Below are 17,385 nucleotides of genomic sequence, written 5' to 3'. Positions count from 1 at the left end.
GGAGTGTCACACCTGATGGTCTCCACCATACATGCAGACACACCTTGCCCTTTATTGGAAATGCAAGGGAACTTTGGTTATAGAACCTACTGGAAACTTCCTGTTTCCTGGATAAACCCTCAGAGTACACCCTCCCGTTAAAGTCAGGAGCAAGACAAGGACCCCACTGCTGCCAGTCCCGTCCATCACTGAGCTGGGGCAGTCCCAGCCCGTCTCAGTCTGCGCAGGCTGCTGTAACAAAATACACCGCCTGGACGGCTTACAAACCTAAAGTTACTTCTCACAGTTCTGGAGGCTTGGAAGTCTGAGGTCAGCGTACCACGTGGTCTTGTCTGGTGGAGGCCCTCCTCCTGGTTCACAGCTGGCGCCTTCCCCCTGTGTCCTTACGTGGTGGGAGGGGCTCCAGCACCAGGGCCCCATCTCCTGACACCCCCACATTGTAGGGAGCATCCAGACCACAGCATAGCCTGGGGGTGTGGGTGGGGCACAGGAGGAGGTGAGACTTCATTGAAACTGGGAATGTCTACCTGCTCCCCACAGGTCAAGTCCAGCCCTCCAGGGAAGTGATTATGCTTATTTTTTGTCTTTTTAGTTAATTACTAACATTTTTAAACAGGAGAGCATTACATGCAAGTTATTTTTCTGGGTTCTTTTGTTTGTTCTTTGCACTTTAAATAAATTGTGTTGATAATTACCAATCCTAGCAGGCTGTTGTTGACAAGTACCCCAGTAAAATTAGTAATTGTGCCTAAGCTATTGCACATGAGGGGGGGAAGCGTCTGGTTATTCCTGTGGGAAATCGAAAACTAATGATTCTTGGTTTTTCTTTGAATGCGTGAATTCATTGCACCAGTCGTAACTGATGGAGTGCGGTGCGCGAGGGCGAGTGTGCAGGGACTCCCTGGCACTGCAGCTCTTTAACTACCAATACTCCCTGAAATAACCATCCAGAAATTTCACCCCAGGTCCGTGTTCTGAGTCAGAAGCCCAGTGTGGAGGCAGGAGATGAGGAAGAGGCCCGGCGGGCCCGCCTCATCCGGATGAGGGGGCATCTTCCCACCCCACTGCCTGGCTCTCGGCATCAGCCTCTGCGAGGCGTCCAGGGTCCAGTTCAGAAGAGCTCTTCGTCGAGTTACTTCTGCGTTTCTTTTCATTACTGGGATGTTTCTTGCAGTTATCGATGAAGGAGGGAGCTGACATCTGTTTCTGTAAAGTGCCATTGCTCGGTGCACACACCATGTCCACTAAGAAGATCATTAATGAGTGAAGTGCAGGCTTTGTGTGTTACCCCAGAACCCCTGGTGTGCTGTTACACAGACAGGTGGACATCTTTGATGGTGTTTTGGGTTAAATTCGTTAGGGTGTTTGGATGCTCTAGGAATGCATTTTGTTTCCCTGGGTTTGAAACAGTAGTATAGGAATGCCTCGTATTTAATACTTCCTGTCCAACACATTTTTAGAGATAGACTGGATTGTAACACAAGGGTTGTAATCAGTATGGCTGCCGCAAGTCAAAGGAGTGACCAGAGGTGACCCTCTGAAACTAAGACCAGCAGGCTGCAGCCTCTGACCAAGTCTGCCCACCTGTTTTATTGTTAAAAAGGGCTTCAGTGGGACGCGGCCTTGCCGGGTCCTTTCCACGTTCCCTGTGGCTGCTCCCGCAGGGGCAGAGGCGAGCAGTGCTGCCACGTGTGCTGTTGGGCCCTTTCAGGGCAGTGTTGCCAGCCCTGCTGCAGAGCTAGCCTGTGTGTCCTCGATGAAGAGTGTGCTCTTCATCCTGTGGGTCATGGAGAGTCACTGTGATAGCACGTGACTGAGGTGGTGGACTGACTGCACTTGCAGGGAGACCCTCTGGTCACTGCGAGGAGAGTGGCTCTTAGAGCACAGGGCCGTAACCCAGGTCCTTACTGCTGTGGCCCAAATTACTGGTGTCGTGCGGTGAGTTCAGGTAAGCTGAGGACTGGAAAGTGACCACTGGGTTTACCAGCAAGTTTTTGTTTCCTTGGTGTTTTTTTCTCATAACAAGTTTGCTGAGGTAGAGTTCACAAAGCATGCAGTCACCCATTTAGAGAGTACATTTCAGCAGTTTTAATACATTCACAGAGTTGTACGACCTATGAATTTTTCATCACCTTTATCCATTAACAGTTACCCCCAGGCAAAGCGCTAATCTACTTTTTTTGTCTGTGTAACGTCCTTGTTCTGGACATTTCCTATAAATTGAATTGTCAAGTGTGTATCCTTTCATGACTGGCTTCTTTCATTTAGCATGTGTTCAAGAACCATTCAAGTCACGAAGTGTGTCAGCACTCTGTTCCTTTTCATTGCCAGGTAATATTCCATTCTATGATAGCCACGTTCTGTAACCATTCCTCAGTTGCTGGACATGAGGGTTGTCCTTGGTGATCTTTCTAGTGGGGTGACATGATAAAAATGGGTTTGCTTTGAGGTGCAGTGAAGGAAATGGAAGGTTTACAGATGGAAAGCATGTCAGTGGCCTTTCTAGCAGGCTCGGCTCTGCAGGGAAGGAGAGTGGGGACCGAGAGGGGACCCCTAGAGGAAGGGCAAGTTCCAGAAAAGAGTGGGTGGATGGGTTGGTTGGTTTTCAAAGACAGAGTGGCTGTTTGGTAAAGAACCAGACAAGGGGGGGGGGGTGGTTTGGGGTCCTGGGAAAGACATAGCAAAGAACTGATGAGCCAGTGAGACCCAGAGCCGTGCTCTCCGGGAAAGCCTCCTGCGGTGGTGGAGGTGGTGTCTCTGACGGGGGGCTGGTGCAGGGAGTCAGATTTTAAGGTGATTCTCATCAGTATGGGTGTGGCTGCAGTGCCGAGCAGCTCTGAGTGCAGGTGCAGGGCAGCTTCAGGCGTGAACAGGGAGGGGGCCCGCGGTCGACGCTGTTGGACAAGGTGAGAGAGGAGGGGGACGGACAGGTGCCCAGCTAATGCGGGGATGCACTCTGGTGTCTAGAGGGACTCTGGGGAGGGCCCGGTGGGGAGGAAGACCAGAGAGGGTGGGGTCTCAGTGAAGACAGTGTATCAAGGACAACAGGTGTACGGTGTGTTGGGGGAAGGTGTGTGAGGTCTGGAGGGCGGGGACCGTGAGGGATGCCGTTCTGCCCGCGGCGGTGACCCGGAGCCCGGAGGTGACCGACTTGTGCTGTGCTCAATGCCCAGGGTTCAGGGAGGGTCACTCAGTAGCTCTGTCATCTTTAAATGAGTAAGTAGGGAACTAATGTTGCTGTGTGGTTGTTTCCTGTGGAAATAATCACAGTTGTAGTCAGTTTTAACTTCATCATGAAGTTCCCTTCAGGGCACGTTGGCAGTTCTGTTCCCTGTGGTGCCTGTCACAGTAAGCAGACCTGCCTGCCGCTCTGCCTGGGAGCCGGCATCAGGACTCGCCCGTCTGAGAAGCAGCTTGATTGAAACTCAGCTCGTGACTTACTTGGAAATACCAACTTTTTTGAAGTGCAATTCACATCCCATAGAATTCAGCTTTTTGAAGAGCACAATCCGGTGGTTTATAGCACATTCACTGTGTTGTGTGGCCATCAGCACCGTGACTTCAGAGCAGATCCCAGGTAGGGAGCCCCGCGTCCAGTAGCCATTACTCCCCGTCCTGCGCTGGTGCTGCCGGCTCTCAGCGCCCACCAGCCTGCCTCTGTCTCTGGATGTGCCTCTTCTGGGCTTTTCATCTACAGCGCGTGGCCTTTTGTGGCCGGTTTCTTCACCTGGGCACGATGTTGCCCAGGTTCCCCGCATGGTGGCGCGTGACATGCTTCATGACGCTGTCCGCCGTGTGGATGAACCACTCTTGCTCGCCCGTTCGTCTGTCGGAGGACGCTTCAGCGTCCCCACCTTTCGGCTGTGACGGACAGTGCCTGTGAGCACTCGTGTTCAGGTCCTTGTGTGGACAGAGTGTTCCCACTCCTCTTCCCCGAGAGGAGCGCACACCCCGGCCGGAAGTGGTGGGGCCCAGGGCGCGCTGCCAGAGTTAACGCTGCAGCCTTTGCCCTCTCACCGGCCACGCAGGGGAGCTCCGTCCTCCCCACGGCCTCGCCAGCACTTACTCTTTTCTGTCTTGTCCTTGCAGCCGTCCTGGTGGGTGTGGAGTGGTATCTCATCATGGTTCGGATTTGCATTCCCCTGGTGACTGATGATGGTGCACATCTTCGTGTGCCGCTTGTCTTGTGTGGAGAAATGTCTGCCCAAGTCCGTTGCCCGTTCTTTAAATTGAGTTTGTCTTTTTTTGAGTCCTTTATGTATTCTGCTTTCAGGTTGCTTATCAGGCATGTGGTCTGCAAACACTGTCTCTCCTTCTCTGGGTTGTCTTTCATTCTCTGGGTGTTGTCCTTTGAAGCACAGAAGTTTTTAATTTTTGTTTTCCTTTTGTTACCTCATCTAAGAAACCGTTGTCTAATCCAAGGCCACAGAGATGCGCACCCGTGTGTTCTTGTAAGAGTTCTGTAGCTTACCTCTCACATGTAAGTCTTTGATTCAATCTGAGTTAATTTCTGTAGACAGTGTGATTCAGGGGGTCCCACTCTCTTCCTTTGTGTGTGGATGTTTAGCTGTCCCAGCGCTGTTTCTTGAAAAGACGGTCCTGGCACTGTGGTCGAGAGTCAGGTGGCCACAGATGTGAGGGTTTATTGCTGAACTCTCAGTTCTGGGTTGGTCTCTGGGCTTGGCCTGATGCTGGTGTGACACTGTTTTGGTTACTGGAGCTCTGTCGTGAGTGTTGTGTTGTGTGTGCGTGTGTTTGCCAGTGACAGGTGGAAATGGGACCCCAGGCCTAGCAAGGCAGAGGGTGGTGGGAAGCAGTAGGGTCTGGGCGTAAGAGTCAGGCCCCTGTGCGTCTCCGCGAGACGCGGCAGTACAGGCCCGGTTGTCGTGTATCTGTTCAGGTTCCGAATGCTGCTCTGACAGTGCAGGTGTGAGGTGCTGGGCTTGAGGAAGGGGCTTCAGCGGGGCCTCGCCGTCTTAACAGAGTGTCTCTTGAGGCTTGCCTGATTTCGGTGGCAGATTTCAGGCATTGACCTGATGTTAGCTTCCTTAGCATAAATTTCAAACAGATCATTTTCTCACTTTAATTCTCTTTGAAGCACAATGTATCTCTCCCCCGGAGCTGTGTACTGGCTTTGGTATCAGTGCTCAGTGAGACAGCACCTCTCCCTGTCCGTGGTCCCTCTCCACTCAGCCCCAGCTCCCTCCCAGGGATGCGAGTTTTGTAATCAAAAGTCTCTGAAATGTTGTGCCACTGACCTTCCTCTGAAGGTGAGCCTGTGTTTTGCCAGGCTAACCTGAAGTACTCCCTGAATTCAGTGGTTCTTACACAGGGCGGTGACAGACAGCACCGTAGTTTTATTTGCATAAACCAAATCTCATTAAATTCTGTGTTGTTTTTCCTTCCTGGGTGTATACGCTGAGTGGTACAGAGGCAGGAGCGTTGGATGTTGCTGGCGCACTGGCGCTTTCCGGGGCACTGGTGACTCCGTGGGTCCCTCTGTTCGCCATACTCACGGCTGCTCACGGCTGCGGTTGTCCTGAGACACAGCCTCTCTCGCAAAGTGCTGTGTGTTATCTCTTTAGACCAGATTCCGGGGAGAAAAATTTGGCATCTAAATCTTTCTCCCAGAAGTGAAGTTTGTGTAAATTGCACCTCAGTAAAGCTCTTTAACGTAATGAAGTTTAGACAAAAGCAGTGACAACTGTGGTTATTTGAGGATGATACTTAAGTCCTCATTTTTATGATTTTACTGATACGGTGTTTTGCATGGAAATTCCTAAGGGGATACTGGTTTCTACCTCTGATTACAAACGGTTAAACTTCGTACCAACACGTGAAAAACTGTCCAGATCTAAGTGAGTGTCGAGAGTGTGGCACTAATAGTGTGCTGTCTGAACATTAAATCTTTTAAGAGAGGAAAATTGTATATTGATTGATTATGATATTTATTGGGTCATAATGTATTGAAATTTTCTTTAATGCATATGTTAGTGATTGTTTACTGTGATAAAGTGCAAAGAGGGCTTCAAGAGCAGCCATACGTACGAAGAATTACCTCATGTCACTGGTCACTTCTCAATTAAAAGTTCCATTAGCAGATGATTCCTGCTTCTGGTCTGGGTTGTGATTGCATTTCACCACCTGTAAATCCGGCTTCAGACAGGGAATAAATAAACAGCTCAAGGATGTGGTAATGGCATCCTGATTTTTTTTTTTAATAAATAGAAGCACCTCGATCCATTTAAGCCGATTAAGTTCAGAATATTTATTGAAGGAAATCTTTTATCATATTTGAATTCTATTTGGAAATGGTTCTTTTCTTCTTGCTTCAGAATATTGATTTAATTGGAACAGGAGACCTATAAATCAGATTATTTGATAATATCTTGGTCATATATTTCCGATTTTTAGTTAGCAGATCACAAAACTCTGGTGTCATTTATAATTTTGTATTTTAGTAGAATTCAGCGTGCACTTAATGTATCACAGAGTGTAATGTTGGCCATTAACAGTTTATCCTGAAATTTTTTTGAGAGCTGGGATAATTTATTTTTCTGTTCATTAGAGTCCTTTTATAAAATGCTCACTGAGTTTGCTGAGGCTTTAAAACTGTCGACTGAGGTGAACAGTAGTAATTGAAGTTGCTCTGGTCCCTAAATGGCAAAGCTTCTCGTTTATAACATGTTGTTTTGAGCTCAGCCTTGTCAAGGGCAGGTGCAGGTGAGCTGCTCCATCTGACTGCGGTCGGACGAAGTGCTCTGATCACTAACGTCAATGTATCTTTCCCTTAGATTTTTTTCTTAAACATAACATTCAGCAAATAGTTGATCTTCTCTGCTTAACACATGTCTTCCTGTCAGTGTTAAGACTTCTCAGTGGGGCACCAGCGGGCTTCAGGAGCCCACCTCTGCGCTCCCAGTCCGCTGTGGGGGGCTGAGCGTCAGGTCACGCTAGTTGGCCTCAGCTTGTTTTGGAAACGGAAACATCAGAAAGCACAACTGACAGATGTGTAACAGGTAAACTTCGTAATTTACAAATGATTACTTTGTTTGGAACTTGCCCCCTCTGAGACAGCATGCTGATGGTCACGGTTTACATTGGTTTCCGTTAAGAGCAAAGCGGTCACTCATCTGGAGATTATTCTTCCAGGCAGTTATGGTCATGGTTTCTAGATGAATTTATTTTTCAGAATTAAGCATGAGACAGAACTGGTTTCTATCGTACAGTAGAAATGGCAGGTGTATTCCAGAAGTCAGTGGGTTCCAGTGCCCAGAAGTGTTGTCGTGGCTTTAAGCGCTCTGAGGTGCTCGCCAGAACTCTTCCTGCTCCTGCGTGAAGGAGATCTTGCCCACTGATGAGATGCCGCCTCTTGTGTTTAAGCGCTCCAGGCACCAGTTTAACCTGGGTCAGTACTGTACTGGGGCATTTTCCTTTTTCTAACACATGTGACATTCTCACCGCGAGAACGAGAAACACACTCTTGCTGGTGCTGCTCCAAGTCTGCTGCTTGTCTGTCCCTGGCCTTTATTTGTGCGACAAGGGCAAAAAAAATGTCTGAAAGTAAAATTAGCCTGTTTGAATCCTTCTAAACATTTAAATAGTCGCTTAGAATTCGCAAGTTTATGAAAGGCAAGCCGGGGGATGATGTCCACAGGCACTCTTGACGCCTCTGGGTGGGGACGGCTGTGAGTGGGAGGCGGCAGCAGGTCCTTGAGCTCAGGCCTGTGATGAGAGCCGGGCTGGGATTCCTGGCCCGCCAGCGGGGATCGAGCCGAGGGGCGATGGTGCTGGATCATGTGTTAACGGGTCCCCAGCACAGCCGCTGGTCTGTGCTGCTGCACATCTGGATGGCTGATCCCGGGAGGGTGGTGATGGGGAGGCCCGAGAGGGGCTTCTGGGTTGCTGGTCATTTTCCGTCGGGGGGTGGAACTGTCAGTGAGTGGGTTCGCGCTGAGGATGCCTGAGCTTGGCCTGGGGCCTGCGGCTCGCCGGGAGGAGGGCTGGGAGGGGGGTGGGCAGGCGGTTGCAGCCTGCTCTGCTGCGGAGTCTCTGTTCAGAAACTCAGAGCTGCAGCTGTCGGGGCGTGGGGCTCGTGGAGCTTCGTTTCTGTGTGAAAGAGGACAGACCCTCGGCGTGTCTGTGCTGCGGACAGCACATTGGGGGTGCCCTTGGGGGCTGTCCGGGGAGGAGGGGCCCCGGCCGAGGGCTGGAGGTGTCCCTCGGGGGTGAGGGAGTGTCCAAAAAGTGATGACTGCATAACTCTGTGAATATAAGAACCACTGGGTTGTCCACTTTAAGTGGGTGAATTGTAAGATATGTGAGTTACATCTCGATAAAGCTGTTACCAAAAAATAACACTGTAACACCGTGTTTTGATAGAGCCCCTGAGTGCTGAGGAGGGAGGAGAGGTGGGTGTGAGGTGGGTTCAGGTGTCACCAGCAGCAGTCACGGGCAGGGCCACGCCTTGTCTGGAGGGGTACTCAGGCCCTGGGGTGGCCCCCTCACCTTTGAGGGGCATCAGGACCCTCGCTTGTCAGAGCTCTGGTGTTTCATCGTCCTGTTTGGTAAAAGGAGAATTTTCAGACCTGAAAAATGGCCTTTTAATTATGGAAAAAGTTCTTGGCTGCGTGGGGCGCCTTAATGGATCTCTTTTCAGAGGCAGGAAGTGAACAGCTGTTCGCAGACTCCTGACACTTACTCCTTGTGGGCAGAGATGGGAATGTGGGTGACTTTGGCCTTGAAGGTGTAAGTTCTCTATCTTCTAGATGTTCTTGTGGGCAGGGCAGGGGGAGCAGAGGTGTTTCTGGTGGAACCTGAGCCTCAGAGCTGGGAGGAGGGGGCGGGAGGTCCACTCCCACCGGTCAGAGTTGCTTCCGTACGGTGGACGGATTCCTGGGTGTCCACTAGAAAAATGGGCTGGGAGGAGTGGACCTTCACCTCCACCCACTCAGCATCCCCAGGAGTTTCCTGGGGTAAAGCTGTCAGACCCTCAGTGCAGATGATCGGTCACGATGAACAAGTTAAAGTCTTTCCTCCTGAAACCTTCGCTTCCAGGGCTGGTGGGACCCCTTGTCCCCAGGGGGCTTGGGCGCAGGCACACACCGTGTCACTGAGAAGCAGGGGCCGGCAGAGGCTTAAAGGAGCAAGAGGGGCAGGAGGGCGGCGGGTGTGAAATGTGGTTTGACATCTCCATGGTTCTGCATAACCTGAGATGGCTCAAAAGAGAGTAAATGTTTTTTTGTCAGCAAATTCGTGGATGCAGAATTCCAGCCTGAAGGTCAGTTGTGGCCCATGGTTGGCACTTAAGAAATGTGTTAAATGCCTGGGCACCATACGGTGTCCCCCACCCTGCGAGACTGAGTTCCAGCTCTCAGTTACTAGTTGTGAAGCACAGCTACTGAGCCACACAGTGTGTCACCGTCACCTTACATCCTGATTTTACGGATCTTTCTTATTTTTTGAACTCCAAGGTTAGCATGATCTGAAATAATTAAAATTATTATTTTCTTGCTCAATTAGAGTGGTTTTAAAACAAGACATCTCTGATATAGTTTTTAGATTAAGTTATAAATGTTCACTTTAGAACTACCTGAAGATTGATAGAGATGCATTTGAAAAGCATTATTTTTTTATTGATTCTTAATGTAGTAAATTACTGGAGTTACTTGGCAGCAAACAGAGCGCCTCGGTGCGGCTCAATTTATTCTCACGACAGTGCCGCGGTTTGCATTTGCATTGCGACTGCACTCACTTATATTAAAAGGCTTCTACCATAATTAATCCTTTTTATTTCAAATCATTTTGGCACAATTTCTAGCTATAAACACTCATAAAAGACAGGCAGTTGAAAACTACGTGCAGGTTGTTTCCATGCACCTATTGGTATCTTTTCACGACGGGCGTTACTGATGTGTTTCTAGGAACAAGTGTGTGCAGCGGCTGAGGACAAAGGCCCGTGTGAAAAATGCTAAGTGGATTATTTTGCATAAAAAATAGGCAGTTTTTGAAGTTGTGTAATTAACCTGTGTTTAGAAAATACCTTGATTTATGCTTACATTTGTGTCCCGGTTGCATACATTATGGAAATTTAATTTATAAGCCACTTAGCTGATGCAGTCAGGGTTTTTAGTGCTACCATTTATTAGTGCTTGTGTATTAAATGCTCTAAAGGTTTAAACCTGCCTCATGTAAAAAATTATACCTATGCATTTACATTTTATGAGTCACGGTGGAATTTCTGTTTAAAATTCAGGTAGCCCTGATAGCTTTCGCGGGTTTCATAGGTTTACTGTTACTAATGCAGAGATGGCGGACAGTGGCCGTATATATTGAGCACCAGGTGATTTACACGTTTGGTTTGCTTCACGGTCCGCTGTACAGACGAGGCGTCTCTTCAGCACCTGGGGTCGATCGTGCCTTATGCAAAATGCGCCCCTCACGTTGAAGTCATCGTTCACTTAGAAGTGATGAGATTTGTAAGTGCTCCCGGTTAATAGTACTAGAGTTCTTAACTTGAAGCAAACTGGCTTTTCACAACAGCTCTTTCTTTTCATTGTCAGTAGGTGACTTAAGTGCTAGTTGCCATTTTATTACTCATTCTCTCATTAAGAAGTCCTTTTTTTTGCCATCTTCAAACTTAATTGGGTAATCATTAGTCTTCAAATCGGATAAAAGCACAGGGACGTCGCACGTGGAAACCTGGCACAGACACCCGTGGGCTTGGCGGGCGGGCGGGGAACCAGGAGAGGGTGCTGCTCGGGGCGCGCCAATTCCCAGAGGACGTGTGACGGCCGTTTTCCCGTTTCCTCCGGTCATGCCAGTGGGTGGGGCTAAGATGTCATTCTGCGGGTTATGCGCACTTCTCTGGTGGTTTGGGAAGAGGGGGGGCATGCGTGTGAGAGCGCGAGGTGGGTGTGTAAGGGTCAGGGGTGTGCGGGTTGCCGCGCGTGGACAAGCCGCGGCCCCTCCCGGGCTGGGCGTCTCGTGTGAGAGGGAAGAGCCAGGGAGCGGGGTGCTGGCTGTCTGGGAGCGCCTCACTCCCGTGGGAGTTAATTCACGCAGATCTGCCTCAGTGAGCCCTCGTGTTTAGCATTCAGTGTGTGTGGACGTGATCGGGCAGCCTCTGGAAGGGCGACTTGTGAAGCTGGCGTCCGGCTGAATGACTACCCCTCAGGGCAAACCACGTGTCTCTTCTGCCACTGTAGACACAGGGCAGCGGCGGTGGTTTAAAGAGGACGTGAGTGTAGCACCGTGCAGCTCATTGTGGTCCCTTCTCAGGGGCTGGGTCCGGCCCTCACGCCTCCCTGTCTGTCCGGCTGGGGTCACTCTGTCTTGGGCTGGGGTCACAGGCTGCCCTTCAGTCAGAGGAAGCTCACGGCCACCTGTGCTCGAGACCCCGCTGCCACTCCGCATCCACCCAGTGCGGGGACAGCCCACCTGCCCCACCGGGAAGGAGCGTCCCCAAGAACGGCCGGGGACACGTCTGTGCAGACTGGCCGCTTTCTAACAAGAGCGGCCTTCGTGCGGGACGCAGGGCTTCCCCGGACCCCCGTGTAAGAGTCCCTCTCGCGCGGCAGCCGGGTTGCCCGCTGGGCGCGGCGGACACGCGGGGGCGGCGCTCAGCAAGGGGAGCTGTTCTTTTCATTGCAGCGTTTTGCCAAGAAAGACTTTCTGTGGCTTCCAGGGCCGTCAGCTGTGAGAATGAAGTAACAGGCGTGCTCCCGAGACGTGTGCGGCACGTTGCTGACTGCTCGTCGCATGTGACAGCCGTGGCCGTGGGAGTCGTTACCGTGCCGGGCGGACCCTGCCGTTGTGCTGGGAGCTTACGAAGTTTCCCTTCTCGCCCACCTTGGAGGACCTCCAGGGATCCACACGGTAGTCCTAACACGTAGTGTCCTCCAGCGCCAGCGGTCACCAGGGAGACGTAAACCAGAACCACAGTGAGGTGCCTCGTTTTAGTTGCAGAACAACTAAAACGTAGCAGAGTCACAGTACTGACAACTGGTGGGAATGCAGACCGGTTGGAACCTTCCTGCTCTGCTGCTCACGTGGGAATCCTCGTATTCCAGGAAGCAGCATGTCAGCGTCTCATACGGGTACTTCCGTGTCTCCAGACCTTCTCAGGGACACGGGCAGGGGAGATGAGAGCACACGCCCACTGAGATGCGCACAGACGACCCTTCTGGCAGCTTCGCTGCGCAGAGCCAGAGCTGGGGGCCTAGGGAGAGGCGGGACACAGCAGTAAGTAAGTAACAGACAAGCAGTAACAGTGAACCTCAGAAACACGCTGCAGAGGACAGATGGAAAGGCACAGCTGCCGTGTAATCCCAGTCACGACGTTCTAGGACTGGCAGGCCTGCCTGTGGTGGTTACAGAACGGGGTTAACCTGGGGGCCGTGCTGACTGCAGGGCCTGAGGAAACTCGTGATTTGGGGAGAGAGTGTAAATGTGCTCTGTTGTGGTCTGAGTGGCCATTACACAGGTGAAGGCAGACACTGTAGATTGTGCATTTCATTTTACTGTCTGTAAATGGTATTTCAGTGTAAATAAATGCTAAATCATTGCACATTGCTGTCCTTCGATGGAAAGGCAGACGGCGACTTACGTGGAAACACTGATCTGGGCGTCAGGGAAGCTGGGTTTTGAAGCCAGTTTTGTCACCTGCTGGCTCATAACATCTGGACAGACCTCGCAGAGCTCCGAGGCCCAGCTCCTCCACTTCTAGAGCAGGGACTGGCAGGGCCGCAGCCCGTGGGCCAGGTTCAGCCTGCCTCCTGTTCTGTGTGGTCGGTCAGGGAGCTGAGAATGCTGTTTTTGTTTCCACTGACGGTTGGGGGTGGGGGGGGGGAACCTAAAGAAGAAGAGTATTTCTTGACGCTGGAAACTACATGAAACTCAGCTTTGGCACACGGCGGCCCTCCCTCGTCCACACTTTGTGCTCCTTTTGTGCTGTGAAGGCAGAATGGACGAGTGGTCTGCCTACCATCGTGGGTAGAATTGCGACCCCAAAAGATAACGCTCAAGTGCCTAACACTCTGTGCCTGCAAACGCGACCCCACTTGGAAGTCAGGCAGCGTTTGCAATCAGGCTAAGCTGAGAGCATACTGGGTTAGAGGGAGTCCTGGAATCTGACAACCAACGTCTCCGTAAGTGGAGGCAGGGTGGTTCGGACACACAGGGAAGACAGCAGGTACAGAGGTGGGGTCTGGGAGGCTGCAGCTGCCTGCCAGGGCCCACCCAGGACGCCGGCACCACCAGAAGCTGAAAGAGGCAGGAAGGCTCCTCCTCAGCCCTGCTGACACCTTGACCTCCGACTTCTGGCCTCCAGAACTGAGCCGTAAGTTTCTGTGGTTTGTAGCCACCCAGGTTGTGGTGCTTGCTGCAGCAGCCCTAGCAGCCCGGTGCACCTGCAGAGGGAGTGCTTGGCGGGCCCCTCACAGCATGGAGGGCCTGGCTCTGAAAAGTCCCCACTGGTGCCTCATCCCTAACATGCTTCGGTAGTCTGTTCCAGAGTTTTCTACTTAGTGAATGTGTATATTGATTGTCAAACTGTGGCCTCGCACACGGTAAATGCTCACCAGGTATTAGCTTCCACCATCCTTATCCTTATTCGAGAGAAAAAGTATCTGCGCTCTTAGGATTCCATTAAATATCAAATTGGACGTCCCGTTTCTTATTTCGAGGAAGCCTAGAACCAGAGTCCCGCGACGTGCTAACTGTGGTGTCGCTGTTCTGTTTGAAGGCCCTCTACGAGAACATGCTGGTGGAGCTGCCCTTCGCAGGCTTCTTCCTGTCCAAGCTGCTGGGGACCAGCGCGGACGTGGACATCCACCACCTGGCCTCCTTGGACCCGGAGGTGTATAGGAACCTGCTCTTTCTCAAGAGCTATGAAGGGGACGTGGAGGAGCTGGGGCTGAACTTCACTGTGGTGAACAACGACCTCGGAGAGGCACAGGTGAGCGAGGGCTGTGGTCACAAGCCTGCGAGTTTCCTGTTGTGTGCAGGCACGTTCGCTGGATATTGTGTGAGCTCCTGGACGTTTGCGTTCAAAGAGTTGCAGCGTGCTGAGCACACGGCAGGAGGTGAGGGCGTGGGGGGTCGGCCACGAGGTGACGCCTGCTGAAGCTGCAGGTGGGGGCGTGGAGCTCATTATACAGTTCTGTCTGCTTCAGCATGGACTCCAGTTTGCAGAACTTTAAAAAATGCGTTCAGGCAGATCAAGGTGAGGACTTTTGAAGTCATACTTGTTAATACCTCTTATTAGACTTTCGAAGTAACCAACTTGGATCATTATGTTCCTGAGTGTTTTTAAATGCCTCTTGCTTCCCTGCACAATAATAGCCAGTCAGTTTTGGATAAAATAGGGAAGGTAATGAGTGGCCATAAGGGTTAAGCATTAATTCACTTGAATATTAAAATTTAAGAGCAGTTTTGACTAACTGAATGGTACAACATGAATTTTTTCTCCCTGATTAATTTCACTTAGCGTTTTAAATTTGTATTTCTCAGTGTCATTTAATTTCTCTTTTCCTACTGATTTTTCTCCATCAGCACTATCCCCATTTTCAAAAGTGTCTTTTCATTCTGCCAGTCAATATTAATGCTTTATTTAGTAAAAGTTTGAGTGAACTGTGTTTATAAGATATAACTATATTATATTGTGCTTTCATTTAACATTCTAGTAAGAGTGGATTGTGGTGAATTTAACTTTCTGATCATGTAATGTGTTAATGAGTAGTAATGCAATACTTTACTAGGAGAGATGGTAGATTAAAAATTAAGTGTCCAAGAGTAGATGTGACCTGATGTCTATTTGAAATTTTTAAATCATCTTATGTGTGTAGATTTGTAATACATTTTCAGCTAGATTGTTAAAAATCTGACTCTAAAAAAAAGTAACCAACTCATGCTTTTCTGACTTAATTTGGTTTTCAGACAAACACATCTCTTTCATGGGGAAGATGCATGCTTTCTGCTGTTCTTACAGGTTGATAATCTTTTCTGAATCTGGTAGTTGGTTTTTAACTGCAAAAATAGCGTCTTTAAGCTTTGTAATTGTTTCTCTAATTTTTTGTTACTACTTGGTTTGTTTCTAATCCAGGTTTTCAAAGGTTGTCAGCTTTGCCAACTTAAAAGCATCATTTTCGTGGATCTTTAGTGTTCAGTCCAGTCAGCACTGACAGTGCACTGACCCACGTGGTCACTGACCCCAGAGCGCGAGCGCGAGCGCTGGCAGCCTCTGGTAAACACACGCTGGCCACTTGGGGCTGACGCAGCGCTGGTGGTTTCTGTACCGCGTTGCCTGCTTACCGCCACGCCTGTTCTTTTCCCTTCGTTCATGGCAGCGCTCCATGCAGTCGCCGCTGCGCTGTGCTGTGCGTGGGAGATTGTTTTTTTTTTACCTGTGGGGGCGCGTGCATTCTAACAAGAGGCTGATACGAACTCTGTCGTAAGATGTGTGTGGTTTGCTGGTAGCTCACAGCCAGGTAGCTCAGGGGGAGGGGCCGTGGAGGGTGGGGAGGGGTTCCCCGTGTGGGTGGACAAAGCTGGAATGGTGGGCGGGTCCCCGGGAGTCTGGGCTCGACCCTGTCATCGTGTAGAACCTTGTGAGGCCTTGGTCTTGTAGGAAGGCTGGACACACATCCAGGATCTGCACCAGGGTCTCGTCTACCCCACAGCTGGTCAGGGCCCTTCAGGGCAGGCCAGCCCGAGCTGACAGGCAGGTGAATGAGAGGGAAATGTGGACGTTTGAGCCTCCTGTCTGAGGAAGCGGAGGTTTGGGTTCTGAGAGTCAGGGCGGGTCCTGGGAGCAGGTGGTCCTGGAATTCAGAGAAACCAGTTCGGTTAAGCAATGAGAAGTTTTCATGAGAGGACTTCTGCTGTAATTTTCATCTTTAAAATTGCGTTCTCTAGATCAGTGTCTTGAACTCAGTCGATTTTATTTGAGTCAGAGAAGGGGTGGGGCGGGCAGGGCACTCCCGTGCTGCACTTCCCCCACCCCAGCCGCTGACACCGCCGTCTGCTTTCTGTCTCCACGACAGCTCTCGGCACCCCCAAGTGGAGTTGCACAGCCCTTGTCCTGATGTGACTGGTGGCTTCACCCGGCATCGCGACCCCGAGGCCCATCCCCGTGGTGGCAGGTGTCAGAGCCTCTTCCTTTTTACGGCTGATTGACGTTCCACCGTGTGGATGGACCACATTTGTGTATCCGCCTGCCTGTGGGCGTTACTGTTGTGGCAGCTGCCACGGATGAGGATGCCGTGGACATTGCGGTGTGAATCTCTTTGGGCCCAGTTTTCAGTTGCTGTGTGTGTGACACCGGAAGTGGGATCACTGGGTCACGTGGCTGTTGTGTGTTTACCTTCCTGAGGTGCCTCCGTGCAGGTTCCCACGGCAGTCATGCTGTTTACATTCCCACCAGAGCCCAGTGGTCCTTCTTTTTAAACAACAGCCGTCCTCCTGAGCGTGCAGTGCTGTCTCATCGTGCAGATAAAGCACAGCGCTGAGCTGTGGTCCTGAGCGCTCCTCGGGAAAACTCGGAGATGTGGTGTCTTCACTGGCTTCCTCTCCGGACTGCACAGCCGTCCTGCGGTTTGTACACCACTGTGATGTCTTCAGAACACAAAGATTTATACAGCCTAGGACCTAAACTCTCGGGATATGTTTTAAATGATCGTCTCTGTGGGCTTTGAATTTTCAGTCTGTTTCTTAGACTTTAAAGCTACCACCTATTTCAGAAATGGGTGCTGATTAAGTCCGAAATAGGAATAAAGGAAGCAGTACTTCCTGGGCCCCCTCGGCGGTGGCTGGGCGTCTCTGAGCAGGCACCAGCGCCATAGCGCAGCGTGAGGAGGGGCGCTCACGGCCATAGCTCTCCTGGTGGGTTTCGACTCGACCCCTTCTTCTGTCCTGTAGAGCTGAAGTATCAGCTCTGCAAAACTCAGGTTTTTTCAAGATTGTCGCTGTCGGAAGGGAATCTCCCCGGGCGCGGCAGTGCTGCTGCTCATGGCGGCGCTCGGCAGCGACACACGTGCCTGAGGCCGCCGGCTTTCCAGTGACCTGCCCAGGCCTTCGCTGACGGGGAGTTTCCATGTGCCTTTTGAGGTAGATGGTAGCAGTGAAACGTCGCACATGTAAGAGGTCACGTTGGAGTAATCCGCTCAGAGCGACACTGTGACGCTGAGATGTCCCAGTCAGTCGTGGGAGCTCCCCCTGAGCGGAGAGGTTATGGATGATGAGGCACGAGGATAATCGCACTGAAGAGTTCAACTGGAAAAATGAAAGCCACTTACCTCGTTCGGGGAGATCTCACGGGGTTTCTGTAGAAATTGATAAAAAACCTAGTCCTCTGCAGGTTCAGGTTTACAGAGTACCACGACTTAA

At 50.9% G+C, this 17,385-nt stretch overlaps 1 protein-coding gene across 5 annotated transcripts in view; it reads left to right on the top strand.

Annotated features, from left to right (window-relative positions):
• UBE3C (ubiquitin protein ligase E3C) overlaps positions 1-17,385 on the top strand; it is a 99,925-nt gene that overhangs the window by 69,536 nt on the left and 13,004 nt on the right. For all 5 annotated transcript variants that reach the window (XM_074366643.1, XM_074366641.1, XM_074366642.1 and 2 more), the window contains one exon: positions 13,745-13,957. In XM_074366643.1, the coding sequence (XP_074222744.1) occupies positions 13,745-13,957 (213 nt within the window). The remainder of the gene's footprint in view (positions 1-13,744; positions 13,958-17,385) is intronic.

The sequence above is a fragment of the Camelus bactrianus genome, chromosome 7, assembly GCF_048773025.1.
Source record: "Camelus bactrianus isolate YW-2024 breed Bactrian camel chromosome 7, ASM4877302v1, whole genome shotgun sequence".
In the NCBI taxonomy this organism is placed as follows: Eukaryota; Metazoa; Chordata; class Mammalia; order Artiodactyla; family Camelidae; genus Camelus; species Camelus bactrianus.
Note: the sequence above shows the minus strand (reverse complement) of the source record. Positions and strands in the feature narration are given on the sequence as shown.